This window comes from Galeopterus variegatus, unplaced genomic scaffold, assembly GCF_000696425.1.
Source record: "Galeopterus variegatus unplaced genomic scaffold, G_variegatus-3.0.2 Scaffold39, whole genome shotgun sequence".
Lineage (NCBI taxonomy): Eukaryota > Metazoa > Chordata > Mammalia > Dermoptera > Cynocephalidae > Galeopterus > Galeopterus variegatus.
This window is the reverse complement of record NW_007726150.1, coordinates 824,176-851,207: the sequence shown is the minus strand read 5'-3', so window position 1 is coordinate 851,207 and position 27,032 is coordinate 824,176. Positions and strand designations below refer to the sequence as shown.

Genomic DNA, 27,032 nt, shown 5'->3' with positions numbered 1-27,032 from the left:
AAAAGCAAAATGAATATGAAATATTACACTGCAAGTCAGACACTCTCTGAGCATTAATTATGTATAGCCAATAAAATATTACATTAAATCTTTCATCATTGCCAGAAATTTTAAAATTCTGAGAAGAGAGAAATCAAACTTGAAGAGAAATAATCTCCATAAATTAGCAAAGTAAAAGGTCATTTGCTCATAATCATTGGAGGACATACATATACATGATCCAGCTCAAGCAGACAGCCCCTGAAGATCCGCAGGCAAACTCTTACCTTGACAGGTGCCATTTTTCTCTTCATATCCTGCCATACACATGCATTTTCCGATGGGCACCAGCCACTCCCCCTCAGCGCTGCAGTGCATTTTGGGAGGTTCATCTGTCACAGAATGGTTGACACAGGAGCCTGACACTTCGAGCAACTGTGAAGAATCAGCTCCAGTGATGGTGTCGGGGAAGACAGCCAAGTGTCGTACCACAGAGGGGCATTTTTTATAGTACACACGCACAGAAACCAGAGCAATGCAAGCACCGACATCTTGAAAAGCAAGATAAAATCCCTTTTTGCTTAGAGGTCCTACATCTCTGATCTCTGTATTCAGTTTCATGACACGGTCACCAAGATCAAGTTCTGTAAAGCTCTCATCAGCAGCAATGGTATCAATTTTGATGTACTGGTTTTCCTTAATGTTTCTCCCATTCTCATCATCTGACTCAAAGTAATACATGTTAAAAGTTTCCTTACAGGTCCCCAGTCCTCCAGGAAGGCTGTTGCAGTCCCGCAGAGTAAATTTAAGTTCTATGAAGATTCTGGAAGCACCTTCGTTGGAGATCCAACTGGTCAAAAGCCAGTTATTCTGATTCTGTTCCATAACTTTGCATACTTGGTATGTGTGGATAGGGGCATAATTTTCATCAACTTCACCAATCTCTTCCCACTGTACGATATAAAATAGAAAGATTTAAAAAATGAAGAAATAGAAAGTAGCCAGGAGCAAAAATCATCAAAGAAAACTAATTCAGATTTCGAAATGTCTGTAGCCTTGATATAGAGTATTGAGAGGAAGAGCTCAATATGAATCATTGGGAGAGGAGAATCACAAAAGTTTTTATTTCCCTTTTTAAATTAAGGAAATTAAAAATTTTTATTCATTGTCTCCACCATAACTCAAAGATGAACACTTATGAATGATACGCCCCAGAAAAAGAAACCATGTATTTCAGAGTAAAAATTTTTTAAGAAATTAAATGTACATGAAGTGAACAAGAAGTAGAGAAGGGAAAGTGTGTATTTTGGGAAGAAAGATAAGTATATAAACAAATAGGGTAGACAACGTTTAAGAGGAAAAAAGAACTAAAAAAGAAAACAAGAGGACAGTAAATGTGGGAAAGAAGGGAGAAAAAATGTAACATGAAAACAGTCATTTATTTAACTCTTTCATGTTACAAATAATACATCGATGTGATAAAAGTGGAAAAATCTATTAGTTTAAAATTAATAATGGATCTTTATTTCACTGAACCCATCTAGTCAGCACTCTTTCACAAATTGGATAGCTAAATATTTCTTCATAGATTTATCCACAGATATAGAGACAAATATAAAATGGAGATAAAATTATAAATCATAATATGAATAGCCTTGTCATTTTGAATACTAACTGACTTCATGTTATATCCGAGTAAAATATTAGTTCTTTCTTACCAATGCATCATTTTATTTCAGAACCTAAGAATTTTTTTTTTAAAGCATATATGGTTTATATGGCTTCCAAAATATTATTTAGTCAAAGAAATGATATAAGCCTAACTCTTTTCCAGTAAAATACTCCAGTTTGAGAATTTCAGTGTACCACAACCACTTCCTAAACAGTATAGAACCAAATGTTTATTCTTCGTAAAGATTTTATAACTTAAGGAATTTCTTAAACATACATTGAATCTGTGGTAAAGAAAAAAAAAAAAAAAACTATATATAATTTTGTTTTAAATCTTTAAAATGCCCCTGAAACTCACAAAGCAATGAAACCACACTGACTTTCAATAAATTCAGAATGTTTGATTTCAGACATTATTATACACAATAAACTTCCTAGAAATTCATTTCTTTAGACATGAAATTAAATATAGCATTCTTTTTTGATTCAGTTCAACTGGCAAAGACGTGAAAAATGTGGAGGAAGAAGGGTTGCGAATAAATCTTATACCTCAGATGGACCCTCTTGAAATTCTAGCTCTCATCAGACAGCCATAAGTAAAAGGTGCTAATGAGGTAAAACTTCTGAGATCCTTAAATTCACAAGAAAGAAACATCAAGATATTATCTTACCTAACAACTTTCACATTATGGTGTTATGCAAAGCCTTAGTTCCTTCATTTAATCTCGTTCTTGTCCTCCCAAAATGTACATAAATTCTACTTAGCCTGTGATTTTCTAAATTAGCTTCTATCACTCTGTCATTAAACTACATTAAACTACTTACATTTTCTTCCCCAAGCAAGTCCATCAATCTCTTTATTACGAATGGCTCCTAAATGTCAAGATTAATATTTCATGCAAAAGAACACTTAAACTAGCCAAGCGAAAAGAGTAAAAATGATCAATTCACTGTAAAAGGATTAAGTATGTATGTATTATTTGTATTAGAAAAAGGGAAAATAAGTATCAATATCTCTTCTGTAAAAAAAGAAAATCAAAATGCTACATTATTTCTGTGTTAAATATTTATTTTATAGTAATCTTCAAACACAAAACACAAATTGATTTTAAATCCTTTGCCTTGAATCATTTATAAAAGACCTATTCCTGCATCATCTTTGCCAGTAGGTTCCTGCTAGCAAGTAAAAGCAAGCAAAATAGCAGCATCCTCCAAGATTGTAAACTAAGCAATTTAGTCTTTTTCTGTACAAAGTCCAGAATACCACAAATATTATTAAAAATGCAAACAAGCAGCACTTGCCAAAACAGCTTGATAGTTACTGCTTCAGGTGATAATTTCAAAAAATGTTCATGAGCATCTTGTTTCTCTGAATATTCTCAATTAAGAAAAGAAAAACTGTAATTTTCTTTGAATTTAGGATCTGTCATGGTGAGATTTTCTTTTCTTTTCAAGTATCCAAAGTGGAAATTAAGACTTACATTTTATATTTCTAATGATCAAATAGAAAGACTTTAAATAATTATGGCAATAAGCCATTCAAAGCATCGAATAGGTATTACATTCATCCCCCATATCTGCTCTCATTTAGACAAATACACTAAAGAATGAACAAAAATGTCTCATTTATTTTAGGTCTGAAATAAAATTTTGAATTCTTCCAAGTTTTCTTCCCTTTTAATACAAAGAAGACATCTTGCTGCCTCCCATAAAAATCACGGATGAAGAAGAAATAAGGAGGTGAAGAGAGAGTGACACTCACCACGAATTTAAGAATGAGGCAGGCATATTCCCAGACACTTTTGCAAATGTGTCAAGGAGATTACAGTAATTTAATAAAGAGCACAGATAGAAAACGTACTATTTTCTGTTCAATTTTGTTTGAATTCCTATGATTTCATGGTTTAATAAAAGTATGTGTTGATCCCGTGATTACCACAAGTGATGAGCCTGGGTATTTTTGAAAGTGGGCCACTGAATTCAACATGGCAGCTGTAGCTCTGCTCTTCAGCTCTGGCAACTCGCCAAGGCCCATCCTCTGAGCCCATGCCTTTTTCTGTGTTTGCGCCCTCCTTATTTTCTGTTCTTTTGCCTTAAGATTAAAAAACTTGTTACACAGTCAGCTTGGGTTGGCTTAATTTCTCTCCCAGATGCCTGGGCTTACTCTTTTCCTCTGGGCACTGAAAATGCCAGGCCAATTGCATTCTAAACCTGTGTCTGGCCATGTCAACCACATTCATCAGAGAAGCAGGATATCAAAAGGATTTATTTTCATATCCATGTGTATCATGGAATTACCAACTTTTCTAATCCAAGCCATAAAGATCTAGTTTCTCCCTGCCTGCCTCTCAGCCCTATTAAGCTTCTTGGCCCAAGCTCCTTCTGTCTCCTACCTGTCTCATTTCCCATCCCCCAGCATAAACATTACCTCTTTTTCCTTCAGAGCTTGAAAATACTAAGGACACACAGCCTAGACTAGAACCTTCCTTATGTTATTTCCCTAAATCCTAAGCAGAAAGCATCATGGGAACAGAATGGATTTGACTTTTGAAGTTAACAAGGGGTGCCCATTGTCTAGCTCTGTTTTCATTAGTATATCTCTATCTTGCTTCTACATCAAGAGTAATCTATTGAGGTTGAGGGGAAGGGGTAAGAAACTTTGTACTAGATACCTGAATAAAAATATTTGATTGGTCTTATACGGAGGAAAGATTACCAGCATGAATCCCCAAGTTTAATCCCCCATCTTACAATACCTAGATGTAAAAACTGAAATCCAACCTCTGGCACACTGACTATGCAGTTCAGAGTGAAAATTGAAACTTTCTATCCTAGTCATCTAATATGCAGTATAAAATATTGGAAAGGGACCTAAAAGATCTGGTCCTACTGTTCACTTTTTCTTTTTTTAATTTTAACTTCTCAATGTATATTACAGTTGATTTTTATGTCCCTTTACCCATTCCCCTTTCCCCCCTGCCACTCTCTCCCCCCCCACTACATCATATCTGTTCACTTGTCTTAACAAGTTCAAGGAATTGTTGTGATTGTTGTGTTTTTAGAAATAAGAAATTGAAAAGCAGACAAAAGAAAGGACTTGCCCAAGTTCACAGAGGATGACACTGACCATATGAGCATCAATCCTGCCCATAACTACCTCTGCCTTCATGTCAGCAATTGCAAGATTGTTTGCTGAAAGGGTATTCCCAATTTACAGCCACACCCCACTACATCATATCTGTTCACTTGTCTTAACAAGTTCAAGGAATTGTTGTGATTGTTGTGTTTTTAGAAATAAGAAATTGAAAAGCAGACAAAAGAAAGGACTTGCCCAAGTTCACAGAGGATGACACTGACCATATGAGCATCAATCCTGCCCATAACTACCTCTGCCTTCATGTCAGCATGTCTCTGTCCTTGATAGTGGATTTACGTGTGCGATTACTTGATTCACTGCATTAACTGCTACCCCATTCTTTGGAAGTTAATTCACATATTTTTTCAGGCATCATTTAACCAAACACAATTCTTTCTTTCCTTCTCTCTTTATCTTAATACTCAGAAAAACAGATATGAGGGTAGGGCCATGATTGTCTTATTGTCTATTGTATCTCAGAGTCTGACACTATAGGACACAGAGTTGGGCACCAAGTAGATTCTATGTAATGAATGAATTCATATCAAACATTTACATATCCCTCCACAGTCCAGAGACCCCACCAATTTAAAATTTGAAATAATTCAAACATGGTAAAGAAATGATTATATAATTTGTATTATGTTAAAAACAACAAAAATATTATTCTGTGTAAGTTGTCTAAATTTTATAAATTCAACTTAGAAGGAAAGTTTATAAAAATGCAGATGTTTTGAAAATTAGTCTTCAGTAATTTTTTTATTAAAAAGCTCTAAGCAATTATTTAAAGACATTTCCTTACTCCAATCATTAATACAATTATTGTGAGTTTAGTTTAGCATATTAACCTGTGGAACTATTTTTTTATTATCATTACATTTTACCAGTTATAACTTATAGCTTAGTTTAGATATTTTATCCCTGAGTGCATGTTTTCAGAATACTTAGTTTTTGTTTCATCGTTCACTATTCTTATTTACCTTTCTGTACAAATTAAAAGTCCAGAATATAGCATATCAGTTAATGTCACTATACCTATTTCATATTTCAGTCAAATAATATTGGCAATCTTAGTGATTTTCTTTGGCAGAGTGATGTAAAAATCTGGCAAGGAATCAATTGCCTCCAGCTTTACTCTGACATGATCAAAGCATAACTTTCTAGGAAGACCTTGCTTATCATTTAAATGTTTCTTTGAATATAGAGATAGCTGTTCATTATTATTCAATATCACATTTTTTAATGTCTTTTGAAATACCCCAAGACAAAATAAATTCTAGGCTTCAAATATAATTCAAAATAATATTAGATGTCATTAATTATGATTTTCAGTGCATGTGTGTACGTTGATTGTTTTGCTTACACATTATGTTTTGCTAACTTCACTGAAGATATCCTGACCTCAAATTACTAATTCATTGATGTTTTTAAAAGAGCAGTACTTGCCCATAATCTTAGAAAGTGCCTGGGAACATTTGGAAGTCAGCAGGCATTTTACCCATTTTAACCAGTGAACAACACACTCCAATTGCTAACTCAAAATATGTTTACCTAAAGTCTAGAACTTCTGGATGCTTTCCGCTACTGCCAAAATCAGATAAAATACAATATGAAAAATCAGAAACATTGAACATAGCAAACCTATTTTGTTTTATCTGTTTATTAGTGTCTAGTTTATTGTATTAATTTACATTTTTAATATCAGATTTTTAGTTTTATTTCACATATATATTTATATTTCACCATATTGTCTAAAATTAGGCAAACTATGCTCAAGTTTGAACCTGAATGAATTACTTGTTTTCACATCTTCCCCAGGTGCATGACAAACAATTACTGATATTCTTCTCTATAGCATTTTATAAGACTTTCTATGCTTTCATAAGTTATGTTTTCCCTCTTATTAGATGTACACTTGAGCTCATTTGTCTGTTCATGCAGAAGTCTGTCATTACCTAATACATTCAGTCCGGGACATTTCCTATGAGAGAAACTGGACCAGAAAATCCTCAAAGGTTAAGTGACTTAGGAACATGATTAATGCCAGAAAATTGATGTGTCCTAGTCTTGTCGGGAAAAAGACTTTCTTGTCTGTCTGTCTCTTATTACTGCCTTTGATGTGTTACTGTAAACTAGAAGCCATTTCTCATTAGGATGAAATACTGTATTATTAGACCAGTGCATGTTGAGTACAAATATCAGTCCCCAGCCCACCTGCCTTTCCCTTGGTCTCCCAAATGCTTAAACAATGAAGAGTCCAATAAATGAGCAATCATCATCTTGGGTCATAATGCTTTGAAAGACATTTTGTTTTCATTCAAAGGTGATCCTGAAATGTGTGAAAACTAAGCTAATATAGAACAGAAAGAACAGATTAGAAATACAGCCATGTTTAATATCAGTTTTCCCTTTACACACTGTGTGCACAACATAATTATACAAACCAAATACGCTATTTTGATGATGACACAAACTGAGGCCCAGAGTGATTCACATACTAATTAATGTCAAATTAATATCTATGATTAGAACTCTCTGATTATAATTAATATTTTCCCCTTTATAAGGGTTAAAATTATAAAGCATAAAATATAGGGCCACATGAGGTCATTTTGACCAAGAAAAGAGAAATTTTTTCATTACCTAACGAACTAGATATTTGTTTTCAAAAGATGGAATTGTGGGCCCTAGTTGGAGGACTAGAGCCCCCCTCCTTCCTTGCTCAGTTTCCTGACTTTGGGATCAAGATCATGGGAAATCTATTGGGTTATAGAAGCATCTCTGTTTTTATGCAGAACCACAAGAAAAAAAGGTTTAGAAAGGATAAAATATGTAGCATAGAGTTTCAGAAATTTAATCTAATAGCTATGGTTCTTTAGTCAAATAAATATGACAGAATATATCAACTTTCAGCAAAAATAATTTGAATCAAAATCTTGTTACATTTTCTTGATAGTATGTTAGTGAGAAAAAGAAGAATCAAGTAGGAGTGTGAGTTGTTTAAAACACCTTTAAAATTCATGAGTATGATGTAGCAATACCACTAGAAATGACGATTAATTTTCTGTGTTTGAAAATAAAACTGAATTTGATTGCTTTATTGCCCATGGAATAGTAAAAAATATTTATAAGTTCAAATTCAATTCGTAATACAAATAAAATCACTTTTGAGAAAGATAGAGCTTGCAACTTTCTAGTTTATATAAATATTTTCACAGGGAAATCCATAGACAATTGAGCATCTATAAACAAGACTAAATGTGAATGGCAAAGAGGAGATTTTTCCCCTTGAGAAAAAAAAATTCATAGCTATTTTTCCCCTTGGGAAAAAAACCATAGTTTTTTTTTTCCCCTTCAGTATTGGAGTTAGTAATTATTTTTAAAAAGAAAGATGGATCATTTCTTCATTTATTTTTTTAATTATCCTAGTGAAGAAAAAATGAATTGGGGATTGAAAAAATCAAAAGCAGCATATCAGATAAAAGATACACAAATAGAGAAATATTTCTTAGTTAAATAGCATGATGAACATAATCTAAAAACCAAATGAAAACATACATTTCAGGGCTGCTTATATATTTATTGCTATTCCACTTTTAAAAAGACATATTAAATAGTTTTATTGTACAAAATAATAAAATGTGTCATAAATCAGTTTTAAAATCTGGCATTTTTCCTTGAAAAATGTATCTACAGAAACAAATTCAAACTTATCAACTCGTCGATAATGATTTTAAAAGACAGAATGAGCTAAGTGGGTAGGCATGCCTGAAATCAACAAATTAATAAACTGAATAAAATCTTAAATGATCTCATTAGAGTTTTTTCAAAAAGCAGTGTCATTACATATGGTACATATTATCTAATTTGCCAGTGATTTTGTGCCTTGATTTATAATTTTAAAATAAGCAGCTGAAAACAAATAACTTTATAAACCACAGACCTACTTTAGCTCCATTATAGTACCACTGTTATATTGGGACACCTCCATGCTTAAGCTACAGTAGCCTCCCACTGTATACTTGCTATCACATAATACCAAGAGATGGTCGGTCTGACATTTGCTATCATGTAAATTTGAGGTGATGTAAATAATCTTTTGTGTAGTATTACAAAAGTCTGCAGTCAGTGTATTTATACCTTTCTAAAGAGTGACTGTGATCTCAACTACATACTTGCTGAAGTTGGAGTACACACTTACCATGGAGATTTTAAGATCTAAGGAGAGGCAAGTATTTCTCTCATGCTTCAGCATTTTACATACACACAGACAATGAAGAATTATTTTATGAAAGTCATTGTGAGATGTTAGAGATGGTCTTCCCAGCATTATTTAAATGTATATGTTCTCAGTAACATGTAAAACTTAAAGGAACATTATTACACTCGTTAATATAAATACTGTTCTATAATAGATAGATAAAAATTCTGTGTGAAGCTTTCTTTTCTAAACAGTATGAAAGTTCCAGTAAATCAGAAAAAAAAAAAAAAAAACTATTCCACTTGGGATTAAATTTAATGGAAATAAAGTATATTAACCTCCCCTGCACTTAATGTTTCAGGCAAAATAAATACAATTATACCCTTGCTAGTCTTGGAGGGGGGAGGTTTCAGTAAATCATTTCAAACTCCGGATTATATATCCAGTCTATAAAATATAATGCCACCTATCCTCTCTGTTCTTTATTCTGCCCTCATTTTTCAATAGATAATATTACGCTTGTGGTGTAGACCTTGATAACAGCACCCATAAATCAATTCCGTATCTAACATTAATCATGCTCCTGTAATTACTGGCTATTCAACACAAATTTCCATCTCATTTTTTGTTGGGAAACAGCCACATTAGGGCTGCGAGTTTATTCAAGTTTAAGTGATTATATTGCAGTGATATAGACTCCATCCACTTATCACAGCCATATTAATGAAATTCTGTGTCCAGTCAGCAGCTTGAACTTCCCATAGGAAACAACTTTAATCTTCAGAATCTCAGTGCTTCCCTCTTGCAGATGACAATAAAGGAAGGAACAACCTTAGATCCACTTCAAATTCCTCTTCCTGCCTTTGTTATTTCTGTATCTGGCCAAAAAACTAATCTCAACAAAAAAAATCAATATAGAAATTTAAAATGTTTAGTGATAGTTCTACAATGACAATGCCAAACTTTCAGTGTGTATTTTGATATTTTTGATCATTAGTTTACTGCAAATCTAATTTTGATCAACATCAGTCTGTAGAATTTTACAACAAGGCATGCTCTATAAAGACAGTGATTGACTAATAATTATAGAGAACTTTTTGTCTATCAATTTCATCTGTATATTTTATTGCACTTAATTAATATTTATGGAGGAATTACTATGAAAATGAATGCTTCTAAGAACACTAAGAATTCTAGGCAAATGTAAAATCTCTGTAGTGTTAATGGAATTGCAACGGTAGAAAAGAGAAGTCTTTACATTTACTCTTCCTACTGGGGTCTTCTGCCTATGCTTATTCCTTATCTTCCTATATTGTCCTTTAATCATTTTGAGACCTTTTGCTTAGGTTAGTAACCATAGGTGGGAATAATGAAATTAATTATGCAGTATGATTTATATCTTAAAAGAAGCTATTAACTGCCTTTTTCTCTGCTTATCAACACAAGCCCTTACAACAATATATTCTGATAACACTAATAGAGCCAATGCAGACAACACATAACGCTAGTTATAACACGGAAATATAGAACTTTTTAGCTTAATAAATCTCAGTTATTATTTGGCACTTCCTCGTGTATTTGTAGATGAGCAAACAAGACTCTTGACATGATGGGGTAGATATCCGTAATCACAGGATATGCTTGTCCCTGACCTCCATTTATTGTTCTGTTTGCTATGTAATAGTTTGTCTGCTATAACTCTAGTCCTTACCATGGATGGCCCAGACAGCTCCTGGATACTTCAAGCTCTTTACTAATATTTCTGCATTCCATTTTGGTTGGTTATACTAAATATAGGATAATGCTTCGTACATTTAAATACATGTTTATTAGATGAAAATGAGACAGATATGAAACCAAGTGTTATAAAGCCTATGGGAATCAGGAACTCTTCTATGATGCTGTTGGGAGTACATATTGGTTGTGAACTTTGAAGAGCTATTTGGCAATACATGGTAAAAAACCCAGAATCTTCATTTGTGACTAAATATGTATGTTCCAAGATGATGCCTCAAACATTGTAATGACCAAACAGAAACTACTTACACAACCTTCATTACAAATGAATAAAACATGTTCTACCCATACTACAGATCAACATACAAGAATTAATAGTAATTCAGTTATATAAAGATCACATATATATAATGATGAGGGAAAAATATAAAATTAAAAAAAAAACAGTTAAACTATACCTTAAAATAAATAAAACAATTCTGTAATTATGTTGTATTACATTCATATAATCCTATGATGATAAAAGTATAAAATTAACAGGAAAAAGACACTAAAATCATGAGCAGAACCTCAGAGACCTCTGGGACCAAATAAAGTATATCAACATATATGAAATAAGAGTCCCAAAAAAGGAGGTGAGAGAAAAAAAGTGGCAGATACAACAGTTGAATAAATATCAAAAATTTCCCAAATTTGATGGAAAACAATGAATAAAACCAAAATGTTCACTGAATACAATTAGTGAACATCCAAAGATCCATGCCTAGACACACTGCTAAAAGCTAAGTCATTAAAAAAAAAATTGAAAGCAACAAGAGGAAAACAACTCATCATGTAGAGAGGATCAGAATATAATTATCTGACTACTCAGAAACAATGGAGGCCAAAAGAGGGTAACATGACATATTCAAAGTGCAGAAAGAAAAAAAAAAAAACTGTCAAGCAAGAATTCTATATCTAGCAAAGCTAACTTTCGAAAATAAAGGTGACTCAAAACTCACCAGTAAAAAAATAAATAAACCAATTAGTAAATGGACAAATGACATGAACAGACACATTTCTGAAGAGGAAATACAGATTGCAAATAAGTACATGAAAAGATGTTGAATTTCATTAGCCATCAGGGAAATTCAAATTAAAACCACAATAAGATATCACTATATACTATCTGAAATGACTAAAACAACAAAAAAAGTTCTTTTAAATAATTACAACACCAAAAGCTGATGAGGATGTGAAGAAACCGGATCTCATACCTTGTTGGTAGGAACATAAAAGGGCACAGTCACAGTGGAAAACAGGCAGTTTACTACAAAGTTAATTATGTAATTACCACACAGTGCAGCAATTTCACTCTTTAACATTCATCCCAGGTAAATAAAAGCATATGTTCACACAAATAGCTGTATATGGATGTTCATAGCAGTTTTATTTGTAATGGCCTAAAACTGGAATCAACCCAGATGACCTTCCAGGGGCAAATGGTTAAGCAAACTATGATACAAATGTACCATGAAATACTACTCAGCAATAAAAAGAAACAAACTATTGATACAAGCAACAATTTGAATGAATCTCTAGGAAAGAACACTGAGTAAAAAAAAAAAATCATCCTCAAAATGTTAAATACTTTATGATTCCATTTATATAATATTTTTGAAATACAATTTTTAAAGTGAAGAGTTTAGTGGTTACCAAAGGTTAGGGATGGGGGACAAGGGAGCAAGAAAAATAGAGTGTGTTCATAAAAGGGTGACACGAAAGATCTTGTGATGTCTCTGTTAGGTATCACAGAGGTGGTGAATAAACAAACCTACACAGTTTGTACAGGACTTAATACACATACATACACACACATAGAAGAGAGGAAAGGAGAAGAAAAAGTTGAGAGATACAGGAAGAAAAGTTTGAGGAGAGGTTGGTACAACATTAATGAATAACATAAACAAAAATTGGAATTCAGATTTATCTGCCTTCAAAGCTCATATTTTAATTCACTACGCTATGATGCTTTGCAAAATAAGGAAAGAAGTGTGGGAAAACACTAATTCCTAGGCAAACCAATGAATGAAGTAAATGAAGTCTCTTTGGTATTCTTTCAGACACAGCCACATTTTTTTATTTCCAAACTTCTACTCCATATTTCATTTTTGTTTCTCTTTAACTTTGATTTAAAGCTTAAGTAGTTATTCAAGTAATATCACTCAAAGTATTTTCTATGCAACTAGAATCTCATCAATATTTCATGGAAAACGGAAGTGTTCTTTAGAGAGACAACAAAGGAGCTCTTCTTAGTTCATCTTTTTTCAAGACATTAAATTGGAAGCTTTGAGAACTCTGTGAATGTGTGTAAAGTTAAATCTGTACAGTATGCACATGTTTATAACAAAGCTACACAGTAAATTATCCTATTTACTTTTATATAATATTTCCCACACTTGTACCACCAAATAACTCTTTTATTCATAGCAAACATGGGAATTCTGCTGAACATTCCCATATTTTGGGAAATTCTAAGTTATAGTACTGTCTGACAACTGCTTAGGCTTGGCCACTTACTGGGATACCATATCATAACGGCATAAATTCTGGTTACTCACCTTGCACACACCTCACAGTACCTAATTTATATCCCATTGTCGGTTTCCATATCTGTTTCCCCAAATGTCTCAATGACAATAAAACCTGTCTTCAATTGTTTTTGTATTCCTCCCTCCCCGCATCATTTAGAATTATGCCTGAAGAACTGTACAAATTCAATACATATTCATTGAATGTATGCATGCAAAAATAAAAGATTGAACAAATGAATGAATGAAAAAAATGAATGAATGAAAATACCAAGAGCCATCTGCTTCACTCTTACTGCTTTTCTCAGTGGTGTACTGGGGTCTAAGGAGGGGAACAGAAAGAACTTTCGAGTGACAGTTATTTCTCCTTCCTTTTTCTAGAAGCAATTTAGTCAAGAACACTTGGCATGTCAACTCTGAAATATTGTCAGTCTTTTGCTTTGGCCCCTATTTTTTTGCTCTGAATAATAACTCCCACCAGAAGAATCGTAGAGAAAGAAAGAAGGTTAAACTCAATTCTGTCACTGTTGTTTAGGGCTGGCAGCTTCATGAAAGGTTTTATAGTGAAGAGAATTGAATCTAGTGTAAAAGGGTACTACTTGAATCACTGTGAATTTCATTTAACTGTGTATCTCTCTTCCTAATTATAACTATGAAGTGACAGTTGGCAAGCCGATAGAGGTCTCGGAAGACTGTAAGATTTTATTAAATAATCAAAATATAACATTTAAAAGCTTCAATGATTCATGGAAATAAAAGCAGGGTTTATATCATGTGATATTAAGGCTTTCTCTAACCATTTGCATTTTTTATTTTTCTTCTCCTTATATAAAATAGGATATTAAAGTTGTATAATGGTATCTGAAAGTCCTATCTTGCCAAGGAATGAGATCTAATTAGTTGGGCTAAATGTAAAGTTCAAACTCTGGGACACAAATTCTCTTCCACTTATCCCCCCAAAAGAATAACATGAACCCTACTGATTCCAGTTCACTTGGCTAAAATGAAGAACGGAAGTCAGAAGACTAAATAGTGAAGTTACTTTGATATACAGCTGATAAGTAGCAGAGTTTCATTAACTCTCTGTATTTGATTACAACCCTTTTATAAAGTAAATTGTATCAAAAGAACATAACTAGAAATTTAATTACTACAAAATATAACAAAGCAAATGCTTATTGGGAAAATTTAAAAAGCAAAGAAAAAAGTTTTATAGATCTCAGTATTCATAATCAAATTCTTGCCTTAATTGAAACTCTTAGTGTACTTTTAATTCAGTCATTTTCAAAAGAATTTAGAACCATGTTTCAGAGCTGACCACCTCATAGCATCATCAAGTCATGATGCTTTCTTGACAATCTTTCTCTAAGTACTTACTTTATGGCTTCATACAACCTTATTGCTGACAGAATTCATTTCTGCAAAGATTTTTACAGAGAAACTAATGTGCCCTAAATATGCTTTCTAGCTTATGTTTTCTCATATTTGATGACAAAGTATACTCCTAAATTTATTAGAAGATGACTGTATTTATAATTCTGGTAAGTTCCCATTTAAGAAACTCCATTATAACTATGTAGAGCTGATAAATTAGAAAAATACATCCTTGTAATAGTCATACGAGTTTGTCAAAAAGGGGCCCATAAAAAATAAACTAATCACATTGACAATCTGCTGTATATTTGCATTTGTATAATCCGTGATGACATAATACTTCATAGGTATTTACACTAATCTGTTATAAACAGTTTAACGTTTCTGCATAACTGAAAAACCATCTCTTTAACAAGGACTAGGAGTTATATTTGAGAAGTTAAGATTATTCAGGCTTTCAAAAACCAGTATTAGATACACACACACACACACACACACACACACACACAAGCATATATTTAAACATTTTTTTAAAAAGTCTGGACTATTTTTGTTAGAAGAAAAACATTAAAAGTAGAACCTTGATACTTAATTACAGACAAAATTTTATTCAATTTAGAGTCAGTAATCATAAAGAATATATAACTACAAAACCTGTATATTGACATTAAATAGTTGAATTTGATTTATGCAGCTTGGTTTTGAAAGTTTATCTCTAAATGAAAAATGAGTAATGACTGAGGTAACTTTTTTCTCTTTAATCCAACTTAACTCATTTTTTTCCTCAGCTAAAATACCTGAAAGCTGACAAAATTAAACATTCAGCAAGAGATACTGAGTGAGTCTCATTAATACATATAGGCCAGATTTTCCTAAGTAAGTATCTATGTGCACAGAATTTCCATTCAACTTAATGAGGTCATGCTTACATAAAAATATATATACGCCCGGCAAACGTTAGTTTAGCTTAGTATTTTTATATGTAAACCTACTCAGTTTTTCTTTTTTCTTTTTATTTCTTTTAAAAATATTCATTTGTGCTAGTATCTCTTCAATTATTCCAAACACTGGTTTAATCATCAGTTGTATCATAAGCACTCTGGGGTTTGTTAAAATGAAAATTCTTTGAAATCTACACCAGGCTACAACAGATCTACAGAATTCTGGGACCCAGGAATATGTATTTTAATAATATATGATAATAATAATTGTTGAAAATTCCTTGAGAACATAATATGTATCTAGGACTTTCCCAAATATTTTATGTTTTAACACAGTTATCATCAACACAGTCCAATGAGGAAGATATTATTATTTAGATCGGAAAGCCAGGAAAGTTAATGAGTTGCAGAGCTATGATTGTGGCAATATCACTTCAGAGTCCTGACTCTTGACCTCTCACCACATACAATGTCTCTCTTGGGTGAATTTAATATACAGTCAGAGTTCTATAAAAATATCTTAACAACACTAATCCAATAAATGTGAATGATATAGTACATTGAATCATAAATATTTATAGTGAGAGGAGGAAACACACACACATGCACATACAAGAATTTGTTCCCCTTCCCTCAAGTTAAAATATATATGCACACTCTTCTTTTAAATATATTAAAACTCAAATTAGTTGTTTTTTTCTTTAGTTTTTATATCTACCTTCTATTAATTCTTTACATTTTATTTATGGCAGTCACACCTCATGGAAAATCATTCAGTTTTCCATGATGTGTGATGATCTGTAGGTGTAGATGTAAGCCTTTCCTTTTATAAGAATCACAGTTCTAAATGATATTTCAGTTCTTGAAAGGTTATATATTTATTGCTGTAAAATGGAAACAGACCACGTTCTTGGCTGAAGTTTTGTTTGGTTAAGGGTATGCTAAAACAGAAAAGAAATTAAAGTTTCCTGGAACAAAGAAAATTTAAAGAAATATTTTCAGGAAATGATCCAGGTAATTTGAGGAACTAAATAATGGATTTGCATAAACATATAAAGGCCTCAGTGTTTTCCCCATGTTATGGGAGCAGAATGGAAAACCAAAAGTCTTATGGTCTTTCCTTCTCAGAGAGAGTCATGAGGAAAATCAGGAAGTGAGGACTGAATAGTCAGAGAGGAACTTGCTTCAATACTTCCATGTGTCTAAAAAGACGTTCATAAGCATCTCTATGAACAAAGTCATCATTTTTTCACAATATACTGAAATTCACTAGCAAAATAATTGAAATAACTGCTAACCTCAGATATTGGTCTTGGAAAAATGATTCTCACCTTAATCAGGATATGCCCTAATTTGAATAATGAATACGGCAGTGATTTGTAATGAGGTTACACAAGGTAAGATGAGACAAAAACATAGAGGAACATCCCTTGTTTGCACAAATTGCTTCTTTCTTCATTTTTACCTGCTATGATAATGGGCATCAACCTGGAGGACACCTAGACCCAGAAGTACAAATGTCATTGTGGTCAGAAGTGGCATGGAGTCAAAAAATATACTGGCAAAGTGGCTTTAACTAGACTATAAACCTTTTGAAAATGGAGATGATAAGATATCCACATTTGAATCTCTAATGCCCAATAGAGTAACTGGCACATGGAAAGTCAGTGATGATGTTTATAAATTAATATTTTTACAGCCTGTTTTCTCATTAGACTATGAGCAACAGGAAGTTCATCTTTTATCTCTCCATTTACAATGTGTATCTATCTACAAAACAGGTTTACAATAAATGTTATTTTGTGGAACAAATGAATGAAGCCACCAAAAACAAAGTGAGTAGTGTTCAGAATTCACAATCCAGGAGAAAAATTAACATCAAGAACTAGAAATATAGTCAGGTGCTTGGAGCTGGGATATGAGTTCAAATGTTGGGTTTTCCAGAAAATTCTTCCACAGGGTTCTAGCATGTGCTGTCTTTATTAGGGCTTCTGACATGTTTACAGATTTAATCCTGGGCATCTTCTAGGTGCTTTTCAGTATCCAGTACGAGGCTGAGTGTGTAGTATACCTATGTGTGTCTGTATATGGATGTATTTCTAAGTATGTTAGAGATTTAGGAAAACAAAGAAAAGGTGAATTGGGCATCACCATCATTACTCTAAATTCAAAGGAGAGGCTACAATCCAGTAAGTTCTCACATTAAAGTCTCACTTAGATTCTATTTTGGTAAAGCCTAAGTAGTATGATTAAACCTTAAATGAATGTCTTAAGGTTAAAATTATTTAGTCAGGCCCGACTTGCTCTAGGCATCCTTATATTAGTCCTGTATAATTGCATTCTGTTCAGCTTCTGTTATCTTACAGAAAAGTAACTCTCTTTTGTTTGGAATCAACTCTAAACAGTACTTGATTTGATGTACCCTTCGAAGTAAGAGTATTGTAAAGTAAGAACTGTAAACTTATTACAGTTTTTTATTAGATCTACCAACTAGTTTCTGGGTAGACACACTGAGTTAGAAATAATAGCAAACATCATAACCCTATAAAAGTTTTTCTAGAAAAACAATTACACTTTAATCTAGTCTATTTGTTCACATATGGACCTAGGTGAGCTTTCCAAAGTATGTTCCAGGTGGAGACAATACGTCAGATTTGAAAAATCCCTGGACAGGAAGCCAAGGGTTCTTATTTGCAAATGAAGATACAAATTTTACATCATTTTCAAATGTCAGCTAATGGACCATCATAAAGTCTTCACTAACTCTTAAGAAAATAACAGAAAGGTAATAAGTATTTTATAAAACCAAGTTTTTTCAATTTAATAGATTATTATTTATTTTGGAATTATATGCTTATTTTTTGGTTTGAGGATTATCTTTTTTAATGAAGTGATAGTGATAATAGAGAGTAGAGAGTAGTTTATGGGTTTGATTTCAAGTGTTTAATTTTTAAATCACTGGCTGACAGATAAATAGCATAACTCCTCTATAATTCTAGGAGATTCTAATTGGGTTTTGCCTGTGAAAAAGAACTAAACGATGCCTCCTAGAATGAACTTTGTCTGGCTTCTGAGGTAAACTGTGCAGAGTATTTAAACTTCACGCTCATGTAACTTTAATTATTAATAGGAGCAGAGTGGCTGGCATGTCATGGAGAGATTCAGCAAAGCTGAGAACTGTCAAAACAGTGTATTAATATTTAACTTTAAGAGCATATTCATTATATGACAATTTTTATCAACTGATTTGGATAACATGGGTTTAGGCAGTTTAGTTTATAAAAAGGCAGCACTCACATATTATTTGTAAATAACCTATTTGAAACTTGGAAATCATCTTCACAATAAAATATGTTTATTGAGAAAATAGGTTCCTAGTCTCACCAAAGGCTATCAACATTATATATAACATATAATCAATGTATATAATGTTTCTATGGGAATCATATTCAGTTATAACTGAGAATGTCTGATGCTCATAGCTCTTTTGCAACAGTCCCAGAGACCTGAACCCATATTCCTGTGAGTTAAAATTTTCCTTCCAACCTCAACCTCACATTTATTTTTTCATTCTTTCACTCAACAATTATGTTGGTTACCTACTATACTATAGAGACACAACAGTGAATAAGAAAGACAATTACTCTCTTATACCTCACATGCTATTATAGGAAGCATAGGATAGTGAGAAGATGTGATATGATATGATATATGATATGATATATGATATGATATGACGTGATGTCAGGTTTGTGATAAGTGATGTAAGGGAAATATAAATTCACTCTTACAGCTTTACAAAATAGCTATATGAAGCAGGGAGCTACAGGGTTTTGGAATTCTAGGTATATTCGTAATAGCCACTCTATGGATACTGAGTCATAAAAACTTTGGAGTCAGTGACTTAATGACTGCCTGAATGGTAATATCTCTGCCTCATCATACAGTGATAACAGACTATATCTATTGTTATGTGTCATACAAAAATTTAACATTTTTTTATGAAACCATATGAAAAGTTGTAAGTAATACAGGTTATTTATCTTATCTTTATAAATAAATGGACTAAGCAATTTTATAATGAACCATGTGCTCTGACAACACTATGGCAAGTATAGTTAACAATAAAATTCAAGGTTTATTTGAAAAAATTACTAAATTTCAAGCAAAATATTAGAAAATGCCAAAAATGCATATATTTGTAATATCAGTAACTAATGAACAATGGACAAAAACTTAAGGTAAAATCCATGATCTAACAGCTAATCTCACATTCCATTACTACTAATTTTGATATAGATCAGAGAAGAGGAGAACAAAATTTAATGAAAAAAAAAGACAAGACATTTATTTAGTAATTTATAATAAAATGAAGGTAAGAATAAAAGAGGAAAAATTGTTATACTTCTGGAAAAGATAGTTAGAGAAGATAAAATAATTATAAGACATAATAAGATTGTATTGAATTATTTTAAATACAAAAAAAAATGGTAACACTTCAGAACAAAAATTCAACACTTTTCGGTTGACTTGTCATTATTCAATATTTTTCATATTAGTTATTCACAAGTTCACTGTGGACTGTGTTTGCCACACATTGGTGGATTTGTAACATGCTGCCTATAGACAGGGGCAAAACTTACATTTACTGTTAACAGTAAATTTCCTTTTCAAGTCATAACAAAATAAATTCTACTGTAATATCTCTCATAATATTTTAATAAATTTGGAGATAGATGTCTTTAAAGGCACCAACTGTTGAAAGTCATTTTATAAGTAAAAGAACTTACAAATTCAATAAGCAAAACAGGCATTTTAAGTCAACTGCTGTAGAAAAAAATCGTAATTGGCATAGATGAAATGACCATCTAAGATTTCAGTGTTTGTTGAACATGATTTGTCTTATTTTTAACTACAGAGCTAATAGTCTTTAAGATTTATAAAAGAAAACATTAAAGACTTTTAAGTTGTCTTTTATGATAGGGTATATAATAGTACATAAATTATTGAATATAAAAGAAATACATAGAACTATGTTGTAGGGGAACAGAAAACACATATGTATAAAAGATTTTCTCGTTACTTGTGCATCTTTTTTTATGTGCAGATGCAATCATACAGTATGCAATATAGGGAGTAACCTGTCACCTTCTCCAATTACCACATAGAGTCAACTATCACATTCAGAAATATTAAGATAGCAAACACTTAAACAGTGCATAATATTTCTTTCCCAGTTTTCCTATGAGGTAAATCAATGTTCTCATCTCTAGAAATATTTAATAATTGACCTACTTGACCTAATTCATAAAAGGAAGCCACTGCACAAATGAGCTTAACTAAAAATCTTGTTACTGTGGTTGTGATTTCATGATACGAAATTTTGCACAATATTATAGTAATTGATTTAATTCACCCTTAAAAATAAATAAAGCTGATTTTGGCATCACACTATTAGCACAACCAACTTTCAGATCCCAACATATAGGTTTGTTATAGCAGTCATTTTAATATTTATTTAAATAATGAATTTCAATAAATGTTAACTGAATATCACACATAGCTAAGTCACACTTTGAGTAATAATTTTACATTTAGAAAAGAGGCATTATGTAAAACATGACTTGATATTTAAATTTATCACTGGCAATGGAAGAACAAAATGTATTAATTTAATGAAATAACATAAAATACTTTTGAACTTTTGAGGTTTTATAAATACTGTAATAGAAGCCTGACATATCATAGAATGTAGGAATTGCTTACTATGTTTCCCAGAGAACATAGAAAATATCATCATTAGTTATTTTGTTATTTTGATCAAATATATAAATGTTACTCATTTTAATTCAAAGTTAAAATTTCATTTTGTTATAAATCTTTATAAGATTTGTAATGCTTTATGTGTTTCATTGTATAATGATATAACCTCCAGTCCTAGAACTCATTTTTAAAAAACTCAGTGAACGTTTGTGTCCTTTTTTTATTCTGAGTGCCTAGCATAATTCTAGTACATAGATTGCTGGATAAATATTTGTTCAGTGAATGAATGAACAAATGAGTACACAACTATATAGCAATAAATTAGGTTCAAAGGCATAATTCTAAGGTTATATGCAAACACATACAATTTCAAATCGAAGTTGTATTTAGAAAATTCACTTGGCCATGTGTGATGCAGCAGATTTAGAGAAAATATAAAATATTTTTTAGAAGACATTAGTTCGATATAACTCTCTGTGGATTTTGCATAGCTGTCTTCTCTGTCCAACCATGGAACAATAGATGAGATTATACAGATGTCTAATTAGACTATAAACTAAGTAAATTATTTAGTTTTCATTTATGCAAGTTAAAGGGAATTTATTTCACTGATCCCCTTGGAAAAGGTAGATTTGAAATCCTCCCTAACCATGGCTTGCATGTGTAGGTCACTGAATCTCTGAAATAGGAATGTAGAACAAGTCTGATCTGGCCCAACCAACATACTAGAAATTATGTATAGGCTATAATTTCCCATGGCAGGCTGGCTAGCTATTTCTACGATGTCTTAGACAAAATTTCCAGGCATGTGTAAGAAAGTAATTCTTAGGTACTGTTCCATATGCCATTTTGATAAAGGTGGCAAAAATACTCCTTTACTCCTATTTGTCTATATCACTGTACTCAGAGAGGTTTTCAAAGGAGAGTAAGTTCATTGCTTGAATTAAGATGTTTTGTAACATGCATTCTGCTGAACATTTTTCATAAAGATGTTTCCAAGTATAGTGAGTGAATGTTTCCAGATCAAATAATTTGGGAGAATCTGAGTGCCCATTAAGTGCCCATTAGTATATTAAAGGCTTGGTATAATGCGGCAGATAGAGAAACCCATTTAATTCCATTTAATTAAATATTTTCCAGACTTACTTGAGTATAGAACCCCTTGGCTTAACCACACTTATTTCCTATTCCAGACAATCTTCAGTAAAACATCACTTTGGGAAATACTGGGCATCACTTCATATATTTTAGACTTCTTTAATTATTTGCATCCTAAAAGTTTGTCTTGTTTAGTAAATGCATGTGTAGTTTGAGGAGGAGAGAGAGAGAGCTTCTACACGAGCATTGCCTTTTCTGTGTCTGACCATATGAAAACATACTACTCCTTTAGAAAAATAGAAATTAGTAATTTGGCATCTAAATTCTCAAACTTCAAATCCACACCTCGATTTTCCAACTTTACCATACAAATGATTTCTTCATTACATTTATAAAAATTCCAACTGTGAACTAATCTAGTGTTAACACCTTTGTACATACTACAATTGTTCATCATTTCAAACTTCAAATCAAAGTCAGAACAATAAAAGCATAAATTTTGAGCATTACAAAAAATCTTAAAAATTATCAAGAACATTTTTTTAACAGACGAGTAAACTGAGGTAATTGAAGTTTGGAAAACTCACAAATTTAAATCAGTATAGACTCAAGTTGTCATTATTGTTTGCTCTTCTTGCTGATGCTGTTTTTGTGATGGTAGTTTTCAGTTTTACACCATCTGAATTAATAACCTCATTAAAGTATTGAAATATATTGGCCAAACTTGTCTAATACTATGAAGAATCCCAACTATAAAATCCTATGATTTGTTTATTATTTTTCACAGCTATGTCATAAATTGTCCATCTGAAGATTTGGGGAGCTGCACAGGAGAAAATTCACCTCAATATTTTACTGATTGCATTTACGATATTGCCACTTCATTTCCATTTCTACTTTCAAAGGACAACACAATATATGTAGATGTCAGAAATGAAATTCAGTGCACTAATGAATAATGCTCCCATGAAAATTACTGATGTTTGGCTAGCTAGAAAGCACTATCAACAGCTGATGAAATGATACTTGCCTTGAACCTTACAGGTTAATGACATGCCAATACCAGTTTCTGGAACCACGTTGTTTCCTAATATTAGAATTGAAATGATATATGCTATTTTGCTCATAATAACCTTGATATGTATAATTTAAGAATGTAAAAGAAGTGAAAAATTATAAGGGGAGGTAAATGCAGTATACTATCACTACTGTTAATTACTTTTAAAAATTTTCACTTTTTGATCCAATATCAAATAAAGCAAACCGTAAACCAGAGAAGCTTGTTTAATGAAGTGACTATCTTTCAGGATTATACTCATGGTTATGCCCTTAATTGTGCAGACTGGAAGGATTTGTGACACAAATTGAATAATCTTGCATTATTTGAATAATTTGTAATCACAGCAGAGGCTGTGATTCACTGGCTTATCATACATTTGCATGTTATAATCAACTAAAATCCATGCATGCCCAACTATAAAAAACTCTGCTTAAAATGAAACTTCTCCCAACAGCTTTGGCAGCTGTCCTATCCTGATGCATATAACGTAGAGTGGATTACATGAAGGATTGCGTTATACATTCATGAAGTATATGCACGCCATTTCCATTAACTACATTCTAGAGCAAATGTTAAAAAATAAAGCTGAATTATATTTGCTCAATCATTTCAGAATCATAAACTATGTCATTAAATATTCATAATAACATTTTGGAAGATTTGAAATCATGTAAAGAAATACTACATAAGAAAAGCAATATAAACTGATAGTGAAGTTTGTCTTCCTCTTTTGTTTCTGTATTTTTGCATCTGTAACTTGCTTCTAAGCAAGAGACAACTTTAGACGCAGCATAGGGACTTTCAGAACCAGGTCAGCAATCGCAAGGGTGATTTTCTTGGGCTCTAAGGAAACAATGAGCTAATAGGATCTTATTAGTTTTATGCCTACTCATAATAACTGAATATAGAAAGGAGTATGTGATTATTATGCAGTCAAAATAGCATGGAGGAATAGAGGTATTTGTGTCATAGAAAATAAAAAGGATGATAATTAAAAGACACACATCAGAGACTGCAATGAAGTCCAAAATATACAAACAGTGGAGCAAGTATTACTACTAAGATTTTAAATAAATCAAATAGACCATTAAATAAGATTATTGAGTGCTGGGTAAATTTCATATATTGTATAGATCAGTCTTTAGAGAAATGGTGGAAATTATATACTGAGATAACTCATTTCACTGCAAATTTTGAGAATAAAATATTTCATATTGGTAACTATTTTAAGAATTAAATCAAAATTATATGGGAAAATAACTTTATACTTAAAGAAATGCTTCTCATCAGAATTCTCAAAAGACACTAATTGAGATAAAGTCCCAATACTTTCTTTTTTTTTTTTTTTTCTTTCAAATTTTGTCTTTTTTCGTGACCGGCAACGGATCACAACCCTCAGTGTCGCGCCCGTACCGGACCGGGACCGGCAACAGGATCGCAACCCTTGGTGTTGCTCCCGCACCTCGCTCAGCCAGTGAGTGGCCAGTCTGTATGTGGGATCCGAACCCTCAGCGGGAGCGCCGCCGTCTTCCCAAGTGGCGCACCGTAGCAGTGCGCCACCGGGCCGGCCCCCAATACTTTCTTTTTAAAGCTGTTCTCCTTACTGCAGAGATAGCCCCCAACAGTTATAGCCACACTTACAATGCATGACTCCATCCTTTGTCCCCAACCCCGCTAGACTTATTTGCCATCATGATGGAACTGAAGCAAGAAGAACCCATAAAAATCTTTTTATGTGGAATTTGTAACATTCCCAGTCAGTGTGATCTGGTCTCTCTCTTTTTTTTTTTTTCCTTTTTGTCTTTTTTCATGTCCGGCAACGGGATCGCAACCCTCCGTGCTGCTCCCACACCTCGCTCAGCCAGTGAGCGGGAACCGGTCTGTATGTGGGATCCGAACCCTCAGCGGGAGCGCCGCCGTGCTCCCAAGCGGCGCACTGTAGCAGTGCGCCACCGGGCCGGCCCAGATCTGGTCTCTTTTATATGGGAGGTCAAATGTGAAACTGTAGGGAAGCCATGTGCAAAGTGAAGCAAAGAAATCTGTTGTTTGCAGAGAGAAGAATGAAGAAATAACTTGTCAGAAGCAGGAACCAGAGAGAGAGAGAGGGCCACCACTGCCTGTTCTTGGGAGCTGCCCAATCCCTTAGTACCAATATTTCAAAATTCAATTGATCTTGAATTCTCTGAATTAATAAAAAGTACTATTATTCTCTTAAGCCAGTTTATGTTACTTGAAACCAATTGAAATTTTACCAACAGAATAATAAATAACTAAATCATCTTTAATTATTTGAGCAGCTTACAAAGTTTGAACACCTCCTGGAAACTATCCCTGTAATTACAGTATTTTATTTTAATAATTTCTAAGTAAAATATTCCCTCCATACCTTATTTAAGAGAAAAAGGAGAATAACACTTAAGTTGTGAAGATCAAGTTTATTATCAGGTACATGCCCATCATTGTTCCCCTGCTCTAGGTCTGAGTAAATGATGGATACAAAAGATTTTCAAAGAGTGTTAAGTTTCGAAAGATTTGTGTATACCCACAATCAAAGAATCTACAAAGTGATAATGTCTGTTTTTGGTAATCATTTTCTGCCTTCACTGTGAATTTTCCCTTTTGTTATAATTAGTATGCATTCCTGCTTTGATTTGTGAAGCTGAATTGTTCATCAGTGAAAAGGAACTAAATGTTTTAAGAAACTTTATACATGTAATACAAAGTAAAGTGCCAGAGTGACTTTTAGTGAAACCACTCAAGTCTGTATTGATAAATTACCTGCATGCTTAATTTAACAAGTTTTTTCCATCTTTACGTTGTACCTATGTGTTAATGGTCAAAACATAATGACCTTATAAGTTATCACAGCCACCACCTACCTCTTTGGAAGAATAAATACAAGAACAAGAACCTGGAACAGAAACCAAGAACAAGAATAATGGCAACATTAAACACTGAGTGCTTTATACGGGCCAGGCATTGTGCTAAACATTGCATCATTAACTCACTCAAATCCTTATAACAATTTTGTGCAGTAGTTAGTAGTATACATAAAGTATAGATGATGAAACAGAGAAAAAAAGAGATTAGCTTGCTACATATCAGGTAGTATAGGATGGAGCCAGATTTTGAAATTATAATATAAATTAGTAATTTGAGTCAAACTCAATAAAGAGGTAGCCCCAGAGGTGTATATATGTTTGTATGGGTTTTATACTTCACAACTCTAGGGGACATCATTCAAAATTTATTGATTGTAACAGTTGAGGAGAGGACCTGAGTTCTTTTTACCAGTGTAATATCAGTGCATGGCACATAATAGTCTTTTGGGAAAAAAAACTTATATACTTACAAGTATTCTTGGCTGAGCCTTGTGTGACAACAAATAAATAGGAAAGAACCCCAAATTTTGACATATTTTTTTCACTATTCCATTTTTAACTAAAAATCTAAATGTAGTCTTTTGGGTCCAAACAATCACTACTTCTTAAAGATTAGATAT

General features: G+C 32.6%; 1 protein-coding gene across 5 annotated transcripts in view; it reads right to left on the bottom strand.

Moving 5' to 3' along the window:
- EPHA5 (EPH receptor A5) overlaps positions 1–27,032 on the bottom strand; it is a 340,114-nt gene that overhangs the window by 271,487 nt on the left and 41,595 nt on the right. For all 5 annotated transcript variants that reach the window (XM_008571411.1, XM_008571425.1, XM_008571402.1 and 2 more), the window contains exon 3: positions 267–930. In XM_008571411.1, coding sequence (XP_008569633.1) covers positions 267–930 — 664 coding nt within the window. The remainder of the gene's footprint in view (positions 1–266; positions 931–27,032) is intronic.